The 24,035-nt window shown below is 36.1% G+C and overlaps 1 protein-coding gene across 3 annotated transcripts; it reads left to right on the top strand.

The window, feature by feature from the left end:
- The first annotated feature begins 132 nt into the window (after window positions 1–132).
- On the top strand, window positions 133–22,738 carry znf384a (zinc finger protein 384 a). Of its 3 annotated transcripts, XM_052533848.1 has the most exons (12): window positions 133–298; window positions 6,122–6,189; window positions 6,525–6,816; window positions 8,148–8,270; window positions 9,171–9,209; window positions 11,522–11,688; window positions 13,037–13,113; window positions 13,790–14,014; window positions 17,053–17,220; window positions 17,411–17,489; window positions 18,764–18,922; window positions 20,299–22,738. In XM_052533848.1, the coding sequence occupies exons 2-12, from the start codon at window positions 6,127–6,129 to the stop codon at window positions 20,674–20,676; spliced, it is 1,770 nt and encodes a 589-aa protein (XP_052389808.1). In that variant the 5' UTR covers window positions 133–298; window positions 6,122–6,126; the 3' UTR covers window positions 20,677–22,738. The 3 variants fall into 3 exon arrangements, with proteins under 3 accessions (XP_052389808.1, XP_052389810.1, XP_052389809.1); XM_052533850.1 differs by lacking the exon at window positions 6,122–6,189; XM_052533849.1 differs by lacking the exon at window positions 9,171–9,209.
- Window positions 22,739–24,035: the final 1,297 nt, after the last annotated feature.

The raw sequence follows: 24,035 nt of genomic DNA, 5'->3' as shown, positions 1-24,035 counted from the left end.
TTAATTAGAAGCACACGAACCCATGATTTAAATTATTATTTTTTTTTTTTTTTTGCGGAAATTATATGACCTCACATGGCGGAAGTGATTTTGGCGGTAGGCTTGGTGTAATTTTGACCTCATTCACAGGAAGTATAGTCGAGCGGAGTCGGGTAGCCCTTCGCGAGGGAAAAAAATAGAAAAAAATTGAGGGAAAAAAAATCGGTGAATCCAAGGGGTTCGGGCGGATTTGGACGAAGTTTCCGAACTGTCCCGGCCCGGAGGAGCCCTGGGGGTTGAAAGGGAATCGCCAGCACCGGTAATTAACACAGAGTTATCAGTCAATTGTGAATTATTTCTCCAAATTTGAGCAACTCACGCGGGCGCTTCTCCCCCTGTCTCGCCAGCCGGAAGTCTGCATGAAGCTGCGTCTCTCTCGCATTGGCGTCGACGTTTTTTTTTCTCTGTCTTGTTTTTTTTTTTTTTTTTTTATCCTCGAGTTTTTTTTTCTTCCTTTTTTGTTTTCTCAGCGACACTAACTGAGAGAGGGATGGAGGCATAGGGACATTATTGTTTGCAGGCGGAAGTTTACATGTTGCATAGCTTTTGGTTAGAGCTTCTTTCTTTGCGTGCATAACAAAAGCTGACATTTTAATGGAGGCTCGTTGAGGAAGTCCTGATATCACGAATGGATGGTTTTGTGACTTCCCAGCTAACTTTCCTTATGCTTATGCTTTTAACATTTTCCCACTCGATAGCAACATGCAAAGTGAGCTGTCATTGCAGCAAAACACGCGTGCAACCATTACAAAACGAATAAAAAACGCGACGTTTTTTGTCCCTCTTGGTTTTATTTAGGCGTGCATACGAAATAAAAGACCGTACGTTCTCTGGGATGTGCACAGAACTTGAGTAAGGTCTTCACATTTGCTTTGGTTTTCTTGTGATCATAAGTCGCAGACAGGTTTGGCGCAGGATTGCGAAGCTTTTGTTTTGATCCCTATTTATAGCGAGCGAGAATCTCCATGCAAGTCCTGCATCTGTCTTACAGCTGAACGATCTGCGGTGCTGTTGCATAAGCCAACCAATTGTTATTTGGAAAGAAAATCAAATATATATAAAAAGGGAAATGTTATATTTTTTTTATTTTGCCTTTTTTTTTACAACCTTTTTGTCTTCTTCCAAATGCTACTAGTTTAGCCCTGCTGAAAAGCTTAAATCAGTGTAAACTGGTCTGCTGGTTCCTCAGTCTCGTCAGGATGGTCTGAGTCTACATGAAATAAAGAATCACCCCATATCTTTCCTAAATGCATCAGTGTATCCCATAGGCTACAGTGATTTATTTGTGGAGTCCTGTCACAATATTTACACTGACCGCCCAAAAAATGTCAATGTTTTCGTGAATAAAGTCGAAATGTTTTCGTGAATAAAGTCGAAATGTTACAAGAATACATTTTCACATATTTGTAATTTTCACAGAGAAAATAGTTTAATGAATTGTTTCACATAAATACAGCGATCTGATCATTAAAGAGATTGTAAAACATAATTTGTGTTTCGCTATAAACTGGTTTTAAGAGCCTAGACATTAAACGAAGGTCTATCAAAAGCACAAATCTTATTCCTATTGGGTGGCTGGCGCACTACAAATAATGGATGCAATGGAAGATATGAAATATTATTTCCAAGCATACTGTCCCCGTGATTATGACACATGGTATGATTTCTGCTTATAATCGCACTTATATTTGTAGTGCAGTGGTTTTCAACCTGTTGGCCACCGTGGTATTGCAGGTGGGCCGCCAATTACTATTAAAATAAATAATAATATTGTTAATATATAAAATGTAAAAATTTCTAAGTCATAATATAATAACATAATTTCATATATATATATATATATATATATATATATATATATATATATATATATATATATATATATATATTAACAAAAATTAAATATTAAACTGTCACTGTTAACTTCTTTTCATTGCCAGTTCATTCTAGGGCTGTGCGATTAATCAAAATCATAAAATCACGATTTGAGTGTGCACGATTTCTAAATCGCTTTATAGCATGATTTTTTCCGCGGCCCTGACCTCCCGCAGTAATTTTCAGATCGAAACAGAATGCAACACGCCTAGCGCTAGAACAGAACAGACTGTGCACGTAACTCAAGGTTCACACACTGTCTGTGATGCGTCTTTTTTCTGAGCCCATGTTAAAGGATCAGAGAGTTCACACGCGGTAAAATAAAAATGTGCGAAAATTATTAATATCTAGCACATGAGCATAGAGGGAGTTGTGAGTGCACAGTACACAGTTTGAGTGAGAGGAGACAGGTTTAATGCATCTGGTTTTATGACAGAGCAAAGGAAATCCTCGTGCAAGCAGAGGGATTCGCGCTCACGCATTATTTGAATGTGCTTTCGCGTTACAATAACGCACTCTCACTGCTGCTTCTGAACTGCTTACACATACTGTATACACACTGCAGACGGAGTACGTGTGAACCTGTATAATGTATAACTACAATTAATGAGCTCTATGAACAATGCATGGCAAAAAAACATGCACATGGGATTTATTTATTTATATTTTTGCCATAAGTTTATAAATTTTGTTACATCTTTACTATAGTGACTATTTTGACTTATGTCTGTTCTAGAGACTTTACAACTTTTTGATAACTTTAATTGGTTTTCTTTTGGAAATTTGTTTCAAATTCATCCTGAATGCATTTATAAATTCAAAGCATATCTGTGAAATCGCAAAATTGATAAAAGAAATCGCGAATTATTTATTTTTTTGTCCATATCACACAGCCCTAGTTCATCCAATAAATACAGTTAAAAATTTAGCTTCTGAGTGCTAAGTTATTAACCCAACAATAGCAGGGTCAGTAAATGTTTTTTTACAGTGGGCCGTGCAAACATATGTGGTTGGTTGTGTGGGCCGCGAGTTGAAAAGGTTGTGAACCACTGTTGTAGTGTATTAAAAAAAGCGTTAAATAAGAGAGCTACAGCGCCCCCCAATGGAATGTCGATTAGGTGTGTGAGCTGATGTTATGATAAAAAGTGTTTCCTGTTCACTCTGTTAATAAATATCATATTCTTGACTTTAAGCTCAGATGCAATAATATTCAAATCAATACCGATGGCATGCAACTTCTCCCGGTGCTCTCAATCCAGGACATTTGCATGCTCAATAAAGGCCTACTCTCAAAATAATCTAACTTTAATTTCTACGATATAAATTATTGAAATATTTCAACTTTATTCTTGTAATATTTTGCCTTTATTCTCGTGATATTACCACTGTAATCTGGTAATCTTATAATTTTTTATTTTCAACAGCACTAAAACGCCATCGTAAAAATCTTACATCAGTGTAGAGCTGAATTTTCTTCTTTTTAATGCTAAAAGAATTTAATACAAATATCAGCAAATAAATATAAGACAATGACAACAAAATTAAAAAGAAATTAAAGTTGGTGATTATTTAATACAATACACACTGAAGAAACAAAAACTATTTGATGAACTCTTAGATGTCATTAGAGTAAAAACAGCCTTTTTGTTCTTAGACAACTGGATCAGTGAAAGATATTGCTCAATTTCTTTCATGAAAACAAAAGAGAGAGGTCTGGAGTTTGGATATTTGCATCTGTGAACGTTGAGTTTTGCAAGCAGCAAAACCAGATTCACTACATAACACTGTTTTTTTTATTAGACGGTTCATACTCTGTAAAACCCAGCACTACGTCCTTCCAAAACAGGGCACATTCATTATAAATTTTACTCCTAATGAAACCTAAAACATCTTGCCAAAATTTCTTTGCAAATGGACAGTTCCCAAAGAGATTTTGAATTTCTTAATGTAGTGATTTGCAGGATAGAACGTATTAATTATTTTGTAAGAAATTTCCTTTATTTTGTATGTGGTGCTGAAATTGCCTATAGCTGGATGTGTTTAGGGATTTCCTGGAATGACCTGTTGCATCTGTGAAATGTATTTGGAGTTTCTGTAGGAGTATGAATGAAACATACATTGCATGAGTGCACTCACTAATGCTCACACCACCCTATCTTGAGTAAAACAATAGGGAAAATAAACCTTCTCTCTAAAGAAATTAGTTTTTCTCCAGTGTTTTACCTCCTCAAGTTGTTTCTGTTAATGTAAAAATATTAATTTTTTAATATTATAATTTAATATTATTATACTAATTGTCTTCGTCATGTTCTAGCCTTGTTATATATTCATCTTTCAATAAAAATCTAAAATTTTATGTTTAAAATTTTTGCCCGTGGTATAGAATATCGATATCGTATCGAAGTTATGAATTCCCCCTGGGGAAGTGTAACCACAAATAGAGTGTAAAGGCCCGTTCACACCAAGAACGATAACTACAAAGATAACTACAAAGATAACGATATTAGCCTCCACACCAGCGAACGATATCGTCTGTTTATTGAGCGCACGTGCGTCTGCTGCTTTAAATCCTCGAGCTCGTTATAGCAGGATGGATTCTGATTGGATGTCAATGTTTGTATTGTTCATCAGCTGGAAAAAAATCGTTCTGAAAATGATTCCAACCGTACTGTTTCTCTGTGCCTTTATTGTTATAGTTGTAGTGTGGACTCTGCTATTCTTTAATATTGAGAACCATTTTTAGAACTATATCTTTTGTCAACGGGCCTTAAGTCCGTGGGAAACACTGATGCATGTGTTATATTTTATTGTGAACAATTAGTCATTGCATGTTTTTAATTTTGCCTTTTGTGTTTTATATATATATATATATATATATATATATATAACACAAAAATAAAAACATGCAATTTTTTTTTTTTTAAACTTTGTAATGTTTAATCAAAATGTCAAACCGGACCTTCAAGTGGAAACGACGGACTTTTCTCTGGTGACATTTGCAGGACTTGCACTTCAAAGGTGACACAGAAACGCTTCTGAAATGGCATTTGAGTGTCTTTACACACTGTTTAACGCTGTTGAGAGGAGGCATAAAAGCATTTACCCAGCAATCACAAGTGTTTACTTTAATACTGAGGGCTCAGGTGGTTCAGGGCTGCCATCAATTAATCTAACTTTTATATGACATTGGATCTTTAAACTGGTTTTTAAGCAGGAGCAGCCTTAACTCATGTTTTGCGCAGCTTGTCAGTGTTCAAAGGCTTAGTCAACAGACTTTACTGACGAGATGCGCATTAAATATCATGCTGATATGAGCTGAGGGACGCGCACTAGGCGCAAATCTAGCAAATCACAACAGTGGACCAGCTAACCATCTCAGCCCATTGTGTATTTCTGAAGGAGGGGCTTCAAAAAATTAGGAAATTATCAGTGTTCATTGGTGAAGAGACAGAGCGGTGTAGAATAAAGGTAAATTATGTGAAAAAGAATGCGTTTTTTTTTTTTTTTACACAGCATTAACATGTTAGCCTGCACCCCTTACACTATCAAGCCTACAAAAAACAGTCAACCACCCCTTTTTACAAAAATTCAAGTGAAAACAGGAAATAAAAAAATATATAATGGTATATATCAGTGATACTGAAATAACACTTATTTTAATGTGTGTTAAATTACAGAAGAAAAGATTGGTCACTACTTCCATTTCATTGCAACTTTAAGAGGGGTTTTGTTTGATCATTCTGCTGGACTAGTTGGCAGACAATTTAAACCAGCCGAGCACCATCTTAGCTAAACTGAGAGAACCACAATCCATCTTAGGCTGGTTCAATCTGTTTTTCCTGGAGGGAGGTATTGTGCAGGCTGAGCTGGCATGCATTCATTTTTATTTTATTCATGTCAGGTATGTTTTACACATTGGGTCGTGCATGCACCAGGATTCCTAACCCAACACGCCTCTTTGCCAAGCATCCACCAAAAATTGCTTCTAAGTCCTTTGCCTAAAGAGAAATAAAGTCCTTATTGTCCTTAAAAATCCTTATTTTTTATGTTATGCAAGATGCTTGGATACCAAAATTAATACGGTCTTGACCAAGTGAGTGCATAAACCTACAGGCCACACGAGAAACATAAAGGCGAGGTATCATTTCACAAGTGTTGCCAAAGGCAGAGTGGGTGTTTTACAAGATATGTTGCTTTTCAATTGCAGAAATAATGGAAGATTCCCATTTCAACTCATCATACTTTTGGTCTCCCGTACCAACAGTACAAGGACAGGTAGACACCTTATTATTGGACTCTCTTGTACAGTAAATCCTTGTGTCTTTAACAGACACGCCATGCTTTTAGAACACAATCTAGTAAACCAAAAAAGCAAACAAACATGCATACCAGTCCGGGATGGCTAACACCAGCCTCGCACTGAACAATGTGAAAGTAACACACTGGAAGCTCTGCAAAGCATCCAGAAAAAGTAACCCTTCCCTCGCTGCTCTCTCCTTCTCCCCCTTCATCCTCCATCTGCATTTATCTCTCAATCCATCCTCCTTTTCTGTTTCCTCCTTCCCTTCTTTCCCTTGTTTTTCTCCATTCATTCCCTCTTGCGAGTTTAGATTGAGAACGCCATGTTTCTGAATAAGATGAAAGAGCAGCTGGGGCCAGACAAGGGCACTGCTTTTCCTCACTCATCCGCGGCGCATTACCCCACCGCGGTGCTGACGGTGCCAGGCTCAGTCTCCATGGACACAGGCGCCATCGGGAGGTTGCCGAAGCAGGAGGGTGGAGGAGGAGGAGGCGGGACATCAGGGGCGCAAATAACTGGATTGGGATCACACCTGCACCCACCTCACACATCCCAGAACATCACGGTGTTGCCCGTCCCGTCTACTGGCATCATGACGGCAGGTGGGTGTCCAAGGTTTTGAAAAATCAATGATGCATATATGAAGAGTTCTAATGCAAAAGCCATCTTGGCCAAAAATGAGGGAATACTGTCAACACATAGTACTTTCACTTCAAATGCGCTAAATCTCAGCCTCAACCCATTCATAAAGTACCACTACTTGTATAGAAACCTATGATTAGTAGCCAGAAATAAATGATCTTCAATGGAAAATGATCTTAACTTAAAGGAGGGGTGAAATGCTATTTCATGCATACTGAGTTTTTTACACTGTTAAAGAGTTGGATTCCCATGCTAAACATGGACAAAGTTTCAAAAATTAAGTTGTACGTTTGAAGGAGTATTTCTGTTCCAAAAATACTCCTTCCGGTTTGTCACAAGTTTCGGAAAGTTTTTTTCGAGTATGGCTCTGTGTGACGTTAGATGGAACGGAATTTCCTTATATGGGTCCTGAGGGCACTTCTGCCGGAAGAGCGCGCGCTCCCGTATAGCAGAGCACTGAGAGCAGAGACATTCACTGATCAGAGCGAGAGCGGCGCGAAATGTCACAAAAGGAGTGTGTTTTTGGTTGCCAGGGCAAGAACCTTGCACAGCACAGATTACCAAAACAAAAAAAACCTTAAGGGACCAGTGGACGGAGTTTATTTTTAAAGAGCATCGAAGGAGTTGTGCAAGTGTTTTTGTTTGTTCCCTGCATTTTGAAGATGATTGTTTTACAAACAAGGCCCAGTTTGACGACGGATTTGCGTATATTTGCTGCTGCTGCTCTCGTTCAGTTTCAGCCTCGGGATCTGATTCTGGATCATAAATAAACGGCTGAATCTGACTGTTAGCCATGGTTTGTTTTGGATGATGTTTTTTTTTTCCTCACGGTAATGTCACTCCAAACGCTTTCAACTCAAAAGCCTACTGGCGCTCATGATTCTTTAGCTCCGCCCACTCGTCACGCCTCCAGTGGCTCGTGTTTTTCCGAAAAAAATCGGCACAGACTACTTTTCTCTTATAAAAATATTAAAACTAAAGACTTTTTGGAGTTATGAAGGATGCAGTACTACTCTATAGGTACTCAAGATTAACAGGATATTGGGTGAAAATGAGCATTTCACCCCCCCAACTTTAATATCCTAATGATTTTTGGCATAAAAGAAAAATTTATAATTTTGACAAAAATAATTTTGGCTATTGCTAAAAATATAGCACATTGACTTAAGACATTGTTTTTGTTCCAGGATATTCATTTATTTACACACCCATATAGCTGATGAAATCAAATGTTAATGTAATGAGGTTATCAGAACGGGTCCGACTGATGTGTTTGTCCTCTGGCTCTCAGCGGGGTTAGTGATCACGACTCCTCAGGGGGCGCTGGTCACTCCTTCGGCCTCCTCTCAGTCTTTTGTTTCTGGACCGCCCACAACAACCATGATTGTGTCCGCTTTGCACCCGTCAAACACAGGTAAAGATTTTTACTCTGTCTACACACAGGTACAAGACCATTCAAGAGTTTGTAAGATAAGGTTTTTGAAAGAAGCCTCTTCTGCTTACCAAATCTGCAGTTATTTGATCAAAACTATAGTAAAAAAAACAAACAAGTTTTTTGTTTTATGTTACATGTTGTTTTATATTTTAAAATGTAAGTCCTGTGATCAAAAGTGAATTTTCTGCATCATTACTCCAGTTTTAAGAAATCTGTTGATGCTGATTTGCTGCTCAAGAAATATTTATTATTATCAATGTTGAAAACAGTTTAATATTTTTGTGGAAACCAATTTCTTTGATTAATAGAAAGTTTAAAAACCGCATTTTTTTGACATTGAAATCTTTTTGTAAATGTCTTTACTGTGCTTTCTGATCAATTTAATGTGTCCTTGCTGAATAAATGTGTAACATCCACTTTAGCCAAAAAAACATGCTTCGTTACAAATTCACAGTTTTCTTACACACACACACTTATTTAATCGATGTTCCTGCTATTATGCAAAGTTCATAGCTCACCATTTTTCACAGTATATAGTAACAGTTATGTTAGCATTTCATAGTCACAAATGATTCATGTTGTTCTCAATAATTCTATTTAAAACATGTGCTTGATTGAGCATTTCCTTCTTATTTAATAACAGAGAATATGCCACACATTGCACGCTACTGATTCTTCTCCTAATTGTTTTCATGTCACTTTAACTGCACCAGACACACACACGTATGTTTGCTTACTCAGTCAATGTGACAGCCAGATAAGCTGTAGGAAGTGAAAGTGAGAGTGACTGGGAGGTAGTGAGAAGGGATGGATGATGGATGAATAGAGAGAGGGACAGCGAGCTCTATATGTTGAGTATGTTCTGCTCTTTTCTGTCAGAGGCTGTCCGGCCCCCTTCCCTCTATCTCCACAGCCACTGTAAGTATAATAGCACATGTACATCTCTACAAGAAACCTGCAGTCAATCACACTCACATCACTAAAGTGAAATAACATTTTATTAACTGCAAGATTAGAAATTTGGTGGCTGTTGACCCGGCCTGCCATCCACCAATTTTTGCTTTGATTAGATTTTGGATATTTTTTAATTTAACATTATTTCATATAATAGACTCATTTGACTTTACGCTCTGGTCAGACATATAAGATTATTGGTTTTGGAGACCACAATGGTTTGCCAAGATAGACTTTTAAAGATGCTGTATGTATGTATTTATGTATTTATTGACTGTACAGAAGTATTTAAATTAGTGCTGTCAATCGATTAAAAAAAATTAACTAATTAATCGCACAATTTTTTTAAATTAATCGCGATTAATCGCGATTAATCGCAATTAAAAGACTGAAACTTTTTGGATATGTAAATGTAAAATGTAAATAATTAATGTAAACTCAAGACAAAGAAACTATTTAAATTCAAAATATGATTGTTTATTGGAATTTTTGTTTAACTTGTAACACAGATTTTCCCATGTAAACAACATACCTGCAATAAACCATCAATATCCTCCAAATTAACTGTTGGCTTGAAAGCCATATTTATTACAGAAATAAAAACACAGGCATGTAAGTACCATTTGAATTTCAAAACAATCAATGCCAATAAAAAACAAAAATGATTTCTGTTATGTTGAATTCTAAGTGGACTGCAAAAAAATTCCAAAGTATAGTCATTGCCAGTGCTTTATGTGGGCCGGTATGCACTGGTACTCAGTACTGCCACTTCCAAATATAGCTCTTGAGCGTACCGCCACCTCTCCGTGCGCCCAGAACGTGCTTGTAGCGTACCGGTACGCTCATCTGGACATCTGTTTTAATAGAGGTTTTAATCTTTTACCTGCACTGCCGATTTTCAGAGCGCCCTTCACAATGCAAGCTTCCTAATTCATCCCACCCAGAGCAGAAACTACATTACCCATTCACCATTAAGTTATACAAGTGAATAGCGCATGTGTCGCTTTTCCCACTGTTAAGTGTCAACAACTCAACGTGGCCGGAGAAGGTGTGTGAAACTCGTTGTGAGTTATACTAAAGCAAAATCTTGAGTATTTATTGTCTGATAAACATTAAAAACTGTCTGCGGAGGTTGAGTCGTCCTGCAGCCCCCGCTGGCTGTTCATTGGCTGCAGCATCTTTTTTCTAAGTTCTAAAAAAATACCGTAGACGGCAAGGCACAAATTTAGATATTCATTTATCTAATTAATCTATAGCCCATGCACAAAGACAATATGATCTTTTTGTCCCCTTTTTGTTTTAAAGCTTGATGAAGAGAGAGAGCGCAAGTTGCTGCAGCTGCGAGGAGGACAGTGATGCACGCGCACAGGAGTGATTGACAGTTCGCGACACTGTGTACAAAAAATACTCCGCTACACAATTATTTCCTTATTTTCGTTTAAGCTTATTAACGTTAGCGTTACAGAAAGGTCTGATTTACGCACTGTTACAGTCATTGTTTTTTTTTTTTTTTTTTTTTAAACAATGACATTTGAGTTCATGATTTTAATGTTGCTGTTTCTTGTGGCAGATTGAAGAGTAATCCGGCAGAGTTTTATACTGAAACTTTCCGTCTAAAAGTCCTTCCTTGGGCTTAACCATATTTCTTTGCACGTTGAACACACATAGGCCACAACTGGAAATAAAAAAAACTGCAACCGCGTTAATTGCGTTATTTTTTTTTAACGCGTTAAATATTTCAAATTAATCGAATGCGTTAACGCGCTAATTTTGACAGCACTAATTTAAATACCTTAATATGTTATATAATGTGTTTAATATGCATATATTTAAGAAGCATGTCAAGATCACATACCATTTTCTTTGAAAAACAATGATGGACCCAGATATTCAACACTCGTCACCATTTATTGTCAGTTGCGCTCATTCCTGTTGTGTGTCCTCAATCTGGCAACCCGCGTGAGTCTGTGGAAGAAAGGGAGGGAGAACCGAATTCGGACTGCAATGTCCATTTCAACCACTAGCTGTCAATACATACAGCACCTTTAAAACTGGGACATTAGAACGTTACAAATGCATGATTAGGTCTTAGTGCACATTTATGTTCATTTTATTGAAATTGACACAAAATGTTTACTAAGTAATTGAGTTAATATCAGTGTGAAGGATTTAATGTCAGACCTTTACATTTCAGACATTTCTTTGAAAATAACAGTAATGACCTTCACTGTCTCAAGTTTATAAAACTTTTTTTTTTGCCCGACTGACACGAACAGACAAGAAAGAAGATGGCAGTGTTCCACCTGCTGTAGTCATGCCGCTTCCCTCAAAGCGGGGCAGAAAGAAAAAGTCCATGATGCCGAGGGCAGGTCCGGTTTCTGCCCACGCACTTGCCACAGGAAGTGATGCGCTGATTCTTGCACACCTGGCCGCGGGGGGACAGGTGAGATATCATAATTTTACCTTTATACACATAAGTCATTGTTTATATAACACCACCACCCTGATGCACCACCCTGCATCAGATTTGCTAAATGGAGTCCATTACTTGTTCATAATAATTTGGGGGAGATGATTCCAAAAACTTTTGTGCAAGCACGTCACATTTTCTCTCAAAATATGATGCATTTCGTAGCATTTTAGCCATTAGCAACCAATTGTAAGGTGAAGAAGTCTTGTATTATCACTTAAATACCTTTTAAATACCAGTTAAATTTTACAATTCTCTATTCCAATTTCAATACCAGCAAAAACTACTAGCCTAACAAATAAAAAGTTTTGAACATTAACTATTAAAGATAAGCGAACATTCAGTAAATAAGAACAGATTAACATCACAAGCAATAGCACCAATTAATTAATAAACAGAACAAAGATAAAAAATTAAATTTTTTATTTTTTGACAGACAGCAGTTGGTTAATTGGGCACGTTAAATTTAGAGTCAATGCATGGATCAAACATAATGATATACATGTGATTTCTTTCTCAACTCTTTACTTAAAGACATAATTCAACTCAATATAGGTGTCTTATGCGTCGTCTTGCACTTGAATGCTTTAAAATTGCTTGATTGTTTACATTGGCAAGGCTTTAAAACATGTGCAAATTATAAATCGTTGGGACGATGCAGCAGTGACCCAATCGCCCGAGTGACAAATCTGTTAACTGTCCCGAACGTCTTTCACGCTGGCACCGGGTCATTGGACAATCCTTATTGTCATGCCCTGATATTACAGATTTGGTGAAAGAAAACAAAAAAAAAGCTTATTTATTCATAAACTTGTTTTTATGTAAAGGTCATTGATATTTAATGGAGTATTTGTGGATATTTTTCCATTCCTTTGCATATTGTATATGAAATGATACATTTTGAAAACTTCTGTTTCTCATTAAATTAGAGAACTTTTGACATGTGCCTACTTTTGAAGGGCATTGGAGTTAATACATATATTTGAAAATATTGCTTTTTATTTTGTGAAAAAAAATTATATCATTGAATGTTTACATTTTTGAACTCAGCACCGTCATATAAGGTAATATAAGGACTTTATTGGTAATCAGCAGCAGCATTTTTTCAAGGTATTTTCCAAACTAGCCTTTGAGTCAATTTAGAAAAGGGGTGAAATTCTTGAAGAACTTTAATTACTGAGAAGTAGACAGAAATGAAAAACTTTTTTCTTTATTATTTATAAAAAATATACTCAAAACATGCTTCTCTACGTTTTACTCAAGTTGTTTACTGATGCATAAGTAAAAATTTACCAGTTTTTTTTTTTTTTTGCTCTTACAGCATAACACAAGTGACCCGTACGACCTTTCCAATGATGAGGATGATCATCAAGGCAAAGATGGGAACAAGTCCTACAGGTGCCAATTATTGCTTTAGTAAACAGAATTATTTAAATAAATAGCCTTTTTTTTCTTTCTTCATATTTGCAATCTCTTAAGTTCAATTTAATTCAGTTTAATCTATTTTTGAATCAATAAAAGTTTTGTTTTTTATGTTAAGGGGTTTTAATTTAACTCTTGATCATGAGACTTTAGTGTGTATTAAGCACTGAAACAAACACACTGACTCTATTTGAATGTGTATTAGTGCTTTTATTAAGGTTAAAATCTAATTGCATGACATTTCTGCTAGGGCTGCACAATTAATCAAATTTCTTAATCGCAATTACAGATGCCACAATTACGTAATCATTCAAAGCAGCAATTAATAGTTCAAAGTCCACTTATGTTATTCTGCCTGCTTAAGATGCATTTTTTTTCTTTTTACATTATCTTAAGGGTTTTTTAATTTGAATTTTAATTTTGGTATAACATTATAATACCATTCATAATTTTACCTTTTTATAGACAAAAAGATCACTTTATTTTGCATCAGCTTGTAAGGTAGCATCTATAAAGACGATAAATTCATGCAAATGGAATTCATGAGCTACATTCTGATACATTTTCCAGTATAAGTTCTCAAAAGTGTTTTTAAGACGACCCTTTTGGGTGTATTTAAATTGCAAATGCACATGCTGATTTTTCTCTGTAGGTGTCGGATGTGTGCGGTGACGTTCTTCAGCAAATCAGACATGCAGATTCATGCCAAGTCACACACGGAGGCGAAGCCACACAAGTGTCCTCACTGCTCCAAATCCTTTGCCAACTCCAGCTATCTGGCGCAACACATCCGCATCCACAGTGGCGCCAAACCCTACACCTGCTCCTACTGCCAGAAAACCTTCAGGCAGCTCAGCCATCTACAACAGCATACACGGTACATATATATGTGTGTGTGTGTGTGTGTACTCAAGGATGCACTACTAAACCTACTATCTACTACCTACCTACTTCAATGGTTTGAGTCTTAGCTATCAAATAGGTCCTTCAAAGTATCTTGGAGAGGTGAGGTGTCCAAGTCTCAACATCTAACTACTGGGGTGCCTCAGGGCTCAGTTCTTGGACCACTTCTCTTCTCTGTCTACATGGCATTATTAGGTTCTGTCATTCAAAAACATGGCTTTTCATACCACTGCTATGCTGATGACACTCAACTCTACCTCTCATTCCACCCTGATGATCCGACGGTAGCTATTCGCATCTCAGCTTGTCTAACTGACATTTCTTCCTGGATGATGGACCATCACCTTCAACTCAACCTTGCCAAGACAGAACTGCTTGTGATTCCAGCAAGCCCATCGTTCCATCACAATTTCACCATCAAGTTAGGCACTTCAACCATTACTCCTTCAAAAACAGCTAGAAGCCTTGGAGTTATGATTGATGATCAATTTGCACTGGCTTCCAATAGCTGCTCGCATAAAATTCAAGACATTGGTGTTTGCTTACAAAACTACCACTGGCTCTGCACCCATTTACCTAAATTTGTTACTTCAGACTTATGTGCCCTCTAGAAGCTTGCATTCTGCAAGTGAACGTCGCTTGATTGTGCCATCCCAAAGAAGCACAAAGTCACTTTTACGGACTTTTAAATTAAATGTTCCCTTCTGGTGGAATGAACTCCCCAACTCAATCCGAGCAGCTGAGTCCTTAGCCATCTTCAAGAATCGGCTTAAAACACATCTCTTCCATCTTTATTTGACCCTCTAACTTTAACACTCACTATTCTAATTCTATTCTTTAAAAAAATCTAACTACCTTTTTAATCTTTTTGTATTCTATTTTCTTTTCATTTATTATGCAATTGTATATGTATGTGTGTGTGTATGTGTAAAGACCTCTAACACTAGCTTGCTCTATTCTTTTATTTTTTTATTCTATCTGTTTTCTTTTTATTTATTATATTAGTTAAAATCCCCCCAAAATAGCATTTATGTTCAGAAGAAGGAGGAAACTCATTCAGGTTTAAAACCGCTTCCTTTAAGGTTAATAAAACAACCAAACACAAAGAGAAAAATCCCTCACTGCTCCTGACTGAAGAAATTGAAGAATTTCAAAAATTTCAATTTCTTGAATGATCCTGCTAAATACACATTGTACCTGAAAATAAAGTACTGTTTGTTTTATTTGTATATTATGTATTTTTTCATTCTTTTAAGAACTAAGAACTAAGATTTTTATATTCTTTATTTTTGTTAGCTTGAAAGGCTTTGACTTTACAATAGGGAAATTAGTTTGGTTGTAATGATCCGACAACTTGCAAAATATTAAAACCAACATGACAAAGAATTATGATTAAATTATATTTATACAAAAATAAAAGAAAATTGTGATATATTTTTTTCCATAACACCCAGCCCTTTGCTAATCTCATCACTGCTCTTTTTGCCTTATTTCACGCCACAGTATCTAACTTTCTTTTGTTTCATTTAATTCTTTTGGTGCCCTTTAGGTTTGTCAATGTCCTTTCGGCATTTCTGTTGCCATTATAATTTTGCAAAGCATTTTATATAAAGTTTTAAATCTGCTTTCTCTTGTGGATTGCATAAGATATTATTTCCAAATACTCAATCAATCTTCATTTTATTCAAAAAAATCTTAAAATCAATCTTTTACTCTATATATGTGCTAAGTGTGGGCAGCGTTGTTGATTTTGAATAGATACTATAGTTTATTTTAAAATATCGTTACTTTTCTACATTAAATCTTTAGATAAAATAAGTTTTATTGTATTTATTTATTATTTTACTAGCTTAAAAAAAAAAAAATATATATATATATATATATATATATATATATATATATATATATATATATATATATATATATATATATATATTTAAAAACTCAAGCTCACTGAAGACAAGTAAACAGTCACTGATAAAAAGAATAAGAAAATAATTACAGGCAACAAACAAAAAATTATGGTAGAACAAATAAATAAGAAATGCTACATACATCAAATGTATAAAACACTGAATATTCTTTTCTGTGTAAATTAAATATATATTTCTTATTGAAGTTACAAAAGTGATTTAGTCGAGCAGTGAGAGATCTTCTCGTTTTTGTTGTTTGATTTACATAAATGGCAGACAGCAGGAATATTAGACTGCTGTCACTTTAAGAGCTGCTACACACGTTTTCTTTCTCACCTGTTTGCTTTCACTTAAGACCTGAATTACTGTGTTCATGGGGATACTTACAAAGACAGCATGTGCATAAAGCAAAATAAGTTTCAATGGCTTAAACTCACTTGTTTTTATACTGCAGTAATTAAAAACGTGCAAACGATACGTTTTCATGACCACATAGCAAAGCAGCGTCACATGAGCATGTAACCACGTTGTTATTTTTCAACTACAGTTTATGAACTACTGTGATGATAATAATTAGCAAAGACTATAATTTTGACACTTTAATGAAATCCTAGCAGGCTGGAAGGCTTTAAAGCTTGTAGTTTTTTCTCCATTTGCTTCTGAATTATCTGTGCTTCTTCTCTGTATTATCTGGCTTTTCATGTCCTCTTCCTCTGGTTTCCATCTCATTTTTATGCTGTTGGTCAAGAATGAGTCTTTAATTGAATTATGTCTCACTCTGTTTATCATCTTCATGTCTGGTTTAAAGGCTCTGGTATAGTTTGATATAACCTGATAGTTAGGGAGGCGAAAGGAAGCCGATGAGAGAGAGAGGATAAGATGAAGTGCCTTTTATTTTTGTGTGCTGCGTTTCATAACTCAGACACCACAAAGAGCACCGTCACATTGCTAAAAGCATGAAACATATAACATGTTTTTTGATACAATCATGATGTGATCTAAGTAGGACTTGTTTAATGATTACATTTTTTTTATTCAATATTTGATTTAATGTTTTTTTTCTCTCTCTTTTCATCCCCTTCCCTTCATCCCTTGTTAGAAACCACACCGAGGGCAAGCCACACAAGTGTCCCCACTGCTCCAAATCCTTCGCCAACTCCAGCTACCTGTCCCAGCACATGCGCATCCACAACGGCGCCAAACCCTACACCTGCTCCTACTGCCAGAAAACCTTCAGACAGCTCAGCCACTTACAGCAGCATAACAGGTAACAGACGGACAGACAGAATCAGTAATGAAGCATATACAACAGAAGTCTTATTCTTCTCCTTGCTCCCTTTTCCCTCTTTGCTTCATCGTCTTTGCAAACATATTTTAGACCCTGCAGAATGTATTCTCGTGTGATTTTGAAATGTAGATCAAGTATTCTAACGAAAAGCTTCTGTTTTGTTTTGAAGGATTCATACTGGCGATCGGCCATACAAGTGTTCCCATCCCGGCTGTGAGAAAGCTTTTACCCAACTATCCAACCTCCAGGTAGCCATCTTCAGCTGATTTCACACATTTCAGCTTTCTACAGAAGTGATTGAAACTCTGGTGTTCAGGAAAATCTTTGAGCTTTTGTAAAATACTGTAACAAAATGAATTTTCATGACCCTTGGTTTCATTGCAGACTGAACACGGTACTAAAACACACAATTACTATTCAAGATGGCTATATGCAAATGCAAGTCCAGTCCACTTCAGTCTAGAAATTAATGACTCTTTGGACGATTTTAATAAAACAAAAAAAGTATTAATTTATTAAACTTGATTTACTGAACTGTACATCAAATATGATGTGGCTTGTGAGAATTAGTGCAGTAACTAGATGTTCATATGAAATTGTCTAAATATAGTGATTAGTATTTTTCCTTCTTCCAATTATTTATATTTAGTATTTTTATTTCATATATACACTATTCAAAAGTTCAGAGTCGGTAAGATTTGTTAATGTTTTTGAAAGAAGTATCTAATGCTCACCAAGGCTGCATTTATTTGATTAAAAACAGGACAGTAATATTGTGAACTATTATTTACATTTAAATCTGTGCTCTATTTTAATGCCTTTTATGTATATATTATATTATACATTTATTGTGTGTCATTTATTTGATGCAATTCTTAATTTTCAGCATCATTACTCCAGTCTTCAGTGTCACATGATCCTTCAGAAATCATTCTGATATGCTGATTTTATCTCGTGGTGTTTAATATTTTTGTAGAAACTGATATATTTTTCAAGATTATTAGATGAATAGAAAGTTCAAAAGAACAGCATTTATTTAAATCTTTTGTAACAATTTAAATGTATTTGTTGTCACTTTTGGTCAATCTAATGTGCCCTTGTTGAATAAAAGCATTAATTTCTTTAAAAAAAAATATATATTTCTAAAAAGAATGTGAAAAGAAAAATACCACAAACTTTTGAACGGTTGTGACCAAATATTAGACTGCATTTATGCCATTGCATTTTTTTGCAAAAAAGTAAAGTCTGAAAAAAATTAATAATTTGGCCACAAATTATGTAATTTCATTACATTTTCATTATAGTCCTTAAGATTCCAATTCAAAACTGACACTTTATTTTACTGTAATTGCATAAATCATAGTCAAATACATTTTTGTACATGTTATTTATTAATTCGGACCAGTATACATATTTTAGAAGCTGTAGCTGTAACTGTCTCCATAAATCTGCTTGTCTATTTCATGTTAACATTAAAATCAGGGCCACCCTCATGACATTTATTTGTTTGTTTTTTTCTCAGTCTCATCGAAGACAGCACAACAAGGATAAGCCATACAAATGTCACAATTGTAACCGTGGCTACACAGATGCAACCAGCTTGGAGGTTCACTTGTCGACACATACGGTTAAACACGCCAAACTCTTCTCCTGTGGCCTCTGCAACCGCTCCTACACATCTGTAAGATCCCACCCACGATACCTCAATCCTGGATCCTCTTTCTTGTCATTGTTTTTATTTACCTAAAATTACAGGGATGTAGCCATTCTCTCAACTCACGATTTGATTTGATTCATGATTTTGATTTCACAATTCCATTCGCAATTCTTTTTTTTGTTTTTACAAAATGAGATTTAAGACAAATGATAAATTAAATGTGTCCTTTTATTATTGCTTGGACATTTGCTTGGACATTTTGAAATTTAAATATAACACTAATAATAATATACTGATATAGCACTTGCATATTATTGCTCTTTTGTCGGTTTTGATTGCTTCTGTTGTCCTCATTTGTAAGTCGCTTGGGATAAAAGTGTCTGCTGAATAACAACATTTTAATATAAACAACAAATTAACTTAGAAATTTTAAAACGATCCCCAAATCAAATAAATAACACAAATAAAATAAATCTCTTCATATAAATAAAATAAGCTTTGTCTGTGCTCTTTCCAATCACTGCATTTTAACAAAGATGTTGCATAGATGCAACATGAACAGGTTTTAATCTAAATTATAATGTATAGTTTTGAAATTTAAAGCAAAAAATGTATTATTTGACTTCAGTTTTGTGAAACTATACATAAATATCTGCATGAAACAGAAACAGCTGAAGAGCTGAAGGAGATGCAGATTCACTCTCTGCCAGCAGGTGGCGCTTTAAGCGTTTCCTTGGTTTCCGCTGTAAACAAAGCAGTGCTGCAATTATTAACTTTAATATGCATTATACAGTGGCAAGATTGCAAAGGAAAAATACCATCTGAACTTTTTTTTTTTTTTTTTTTTGTATTATGCTAGTAAAGAATGTGATAATGATTACAAGTGCCAAATACAAACACTTGGACAAACAAACATAGAAACTGATAGCTAAAATGTAAAAATAATTCTGATAACTCTTGTATGTGTATTTTTGTAAGTGTTAGTTATGTTATGTTATGTGTTTGTGTGTGCGTCATTGTATTTAGGTGTGTGGGAGGAAGCATACAAATCATTGAGTAACAGATTTATAACAAATATATCAAGTCTAACAAAAAAATTCGGTATAATAACTAAATTAATTAGGTGTTAATCTAAACTTTTCTAAAGACAGTAAGTTCAGCTCATTACATACATTCATATAAACTGAATATCGATTTGCTAAGCTTCTCAACCGATTTGAAGCGTCACTTATTTGAATTGATTTTCAACCAGCTCGCGTTTAATCGTGACATCCAATCAATTTTATCAGAATTATTGCAGGCAATTTTGCTTAAAAAATTTGAGAGAAATCGCCATTGAAATACGATTCATCAGGCAGGTCTACTTTTGACACGTTTTTCTGTTTGTGTTACTGTTCTAGGAGACGTACCTGATGAAACACATGAGAAAACACAACCCAGACGCTCTGACGGTAGCAGCTGCAGTGGCTGCCCAGCAATCCCAGCAGGGCCACAATCCGGCTCAGCCCTCGGGCGCAGGAAGTGGCAGGGGTCGCGGGCGAGGAAGGGGGGCCGGAGCTGCAGCGGCGCAAGCACAGAACCGGCCCAACCCCGCACCACCAACCAGTTACTCTGTTACAGAGGGAATACCCTGCCCCTTCGACCTGCATCAGTACAAGACCGTGTCGGCTGGAGAGATCCAGTACAAACCGGTCACCGTGGCCGACCTGACGGCCCACAAAGACCTCTGCCTCACCGTCTCCACCTCTGCCATCCAGGTGGAGCACATGAACTCGTAGAGGAACTTGAGGAGAACGAGAGCGAGGAGGAGGGATGAGGAGAAATGGACCATGAATAGGGAAGGAAATAAAACACTGCCTTGGGACAGATGAAGATTTCCAAACTGGCAGGAGGAAAGGGCAGGTTTGCAAATTAAGGAGAAAAGGAGAGATGAAGGAGAGGAGCGCATGAACTCTTATGAGTTGTCTTTCTTTAGACTTACTCTGCAGTGTCACAAAAAAGGCCTTAAACTTTCATAGTGGCCATTTTCAGTTAGAAGCTATTGAAATATACAATTCCCAGCCCCAGTGCTGTTCCTTTTTCAACTTTAGAGCGCCCCAGTCGGGTTATGGAGGTAAAAATCCCATTTGTGTTCTTCATATGAGAATTGATTTTGATAAATGCTCTTTGTTAAAGACAGTGCAACTGTGAGCTACAAGATTGTTAAAGGGATAGTTCACCCAAAAATGAAACTTTTGTCATCATTTATTCTCCGTCAAGTTGTTCCAAAACCTTTTTGTTGAACACCAAAGTAGATATTTTAAAAAATGTCACAAGACATTTGCTAGTAGCCATTGATTTACATTGTATTTGTAAGTCAATGGCTACCGGCAACTCTTTGGTCACCATGAATAAAACTGATAGTAATTGATTTGCATGATAATTTTTAATGATTCAATTTCAGAATTACAAAGAAAATAACGAAGCACCATCAGTGGAGAAAGGATTTTCTAATTTATTTTACATTAGTGATTTTTTTTTTTTTTCTGTACATGGCACATTTTTACATCACTTCTAAGAGGAACGAAAACAAAGGTTAATTTTGTTGCAGGGATTGTGTGAGATTGACTGAAAAGGACACTAGCTTAATGGGTGATAAAGATAAAGGTTACGAATGCCAGCAAACGAAGACTAGCACGTGCTTTTAAATCCAGCAAGCTGAATTATTTTCTAATTGATAATGTTACAAACGCTAGTAAACTAGAAAATATGCAAAAACTCCACCAAATGAATTCTACATAAATGCAAGTGCAGCAGGTTTATAGTAATAGTTCACCCAAATCAAGTTAAATTACTGATCTGTATGACTTATGAAGTTTAAATGCCTTTTATGACACTGCTTTGCAGGCCTGCTGATTGACATTTCTAGCAAACGTGCAACAGGTTTGTCACTATCAGCCGAGACCGAGAGGTGGCTAAGACTGCACTAAAGGGGGAGAAGGATAAACAGAAGCTAATGGTTTATGGGAGATGGCACTTAAATGAACTTTTTTATTCATCGTTTCAGTTTTCGTCATGACTTTTTAGCCATTTATCACATGTATTTTTCTATTGTCCTTGTGTTTGTATGTGTTTGAGTGTACGAAGGGTTGGTTGAAAGAGCATGTAAGAGAACATTTAAAGATGAGAATGTGTGAAAACATTTATAAAGTTGTCTTTTTTTGAAGAGTTTAGTCGTTTTATATTTTCTCCCCACAAAGAGTCTTTTTTTCCGGAGGGAAAAAGCATAGACAACGATTTGGTTACCAGGTACTATTTAGTAGAGTTTTTTTTAAAACCTTTAATAATACCAGTTATTATATTAACTTTGTTTTTTATGCATTTATTATTATCATCATTATCCATTGGGAGTTACTCTGTGTGCGCGCGCGCGCGTGTGTGTGTGTCCGTGTGTGTGTGTGTGTATATAGAGAGCGATAACATGTTCATTCAAAAAGGGAAGGACTATCTTTCTGGTCCAGCTGAAATGTGATTTTTTTAAAAAATGTATTAAAGGCAACATTAGAGATCAGAGTATGGGATGTTAACATATTGCTAAACCATCCCATCCCTGACCTACATGATGAAATCTGTCTCCAGTAAGCAGCCAAGTGATTGGCTGATCCTCCACATATAAACTTGATGTATCCATATATGTCTTTGGAAAATAACACGGTTCTCAATATTATTATTAATGTTACTTCTGTCACTTCTGATATTAACTGCTCTTTAAGATGACTTTGCTGTATAGATCAACATTCATTCATTTTGACGTAACTGTTTCTCCTAATATGAACAATAAAAAATTATAAACATTTTAAACATGGTTTGACTCTTATTTGGGAATATTTTAGGAGATTCTGAGGTAGAAATATATTTTTGAATGCATTTCTTTTTATAGTACATTTAATTTTTCCTTTGAGAAATTCCTGATTGGAAGTCCTGGTTTTGTGTAATTGCTCAGTTTTTTTAGCTAAAACTTTAACATTGTTAATTTTCACACAGCCTCTATAAACCAGTTTTAAGTTTGAACTTGTGTGGGTATTTGGAAAGCTAAAAATTAAATTTTTTGCCTTTTTAAATAACTTTTTTATTCAAATGTATTGCAAATTCAGGGATTTAGGCCACAAAAAAATAGTGTTGACTAGATCTGGGCTATCTGAAAATTTGAGTTTTTACCACTTTTATATATTTATATATAAATTAACGAGCGCGAATCTTTCGTGATTCGTGATCCCGATCCGAACTCCCGAAATGATTCATGATTTGCGATCCCCAAACTGACTCAATGATTCGCGAACCCGCTCCGAACCTATGCTCCGAACTGACTCAAATGATTCGTGATCCCGCTCCGAACACTCAAACTGACTCAAATGATTCGCGATTCCGCTCCGAACTCCCGAACTGATTCAACTGATTTGCGATCCCCAAACTGATTCAAATGATTCGCGAACCTGCTTTGAACTCCCGAACTGACTCAAAAGATTCGCGAACCGGGTACGAACTCGCGAACTGATTCAAATGATTGGCGATCCCACTCCGAACTCCCGAACTGACTCAAATGATTCGCGAACCCGCTCCGAACTCTCGAATTGATTCAAATGATCTGCGAAGCCACTCCGAACTCCCGAACTGATTCAAATGATTTGCGATCCCCAAACTGACTCAAATGACTCGCGAACCCGCTCCGAACTCCCGAACTGACTCAAATGATTTGCAATCCCCATAACTGACTCAAACGATTCGCGATCCCGCTACGAACTCCCGAACTGATTCAAATGATTCGCGATCCCCAAACTGACTCAAATGATTCGCGATCCTGCTCCGAACTCCCGAACTGACTCAATCTGGGGCACCAACTCCCAGAGGGGGCACCATCCCAGTTGCTCCAAAAAAAAAAACTTTCCTCCATTCTCCCATCCGCGCCGGCGCCCGCTTGCACCTCATATTTGCGGCTGAATGTTCACAATTGATGGATGAAACCAATCCAGCGAAGAGAAAAGAAGAAAAAGTAAAAAAAAAAAAAAAAAAAAAAAACAGACATAAAGTTGGCTTGACGTTGGACGTTGGACGAGTCTCAAATTTAGGGACCGTCTCTAAAGTTACATGCCATATTGGT

Source organism: Carassius gibelio, chromosome A19, assembly GCF_023724105.1.
Source record: "Carassius gibelio isolate Cgi1373 ecotype wild population from Czech Republic chromosome A19, carGib1.2-hapl.c, whole genome shotgun sequence".
Classification (NCBI taxonomy): Eukaryota; Metazoa; Chordata; class Actinopteri; order Cypriniformes; family Cyprinidae; genus Carassius; species Carassius gibelio.
Note: the sequence above shows the minus strand (reverse complement) of the source record. Positions and strands in the feature narration are given on the sequence as shown.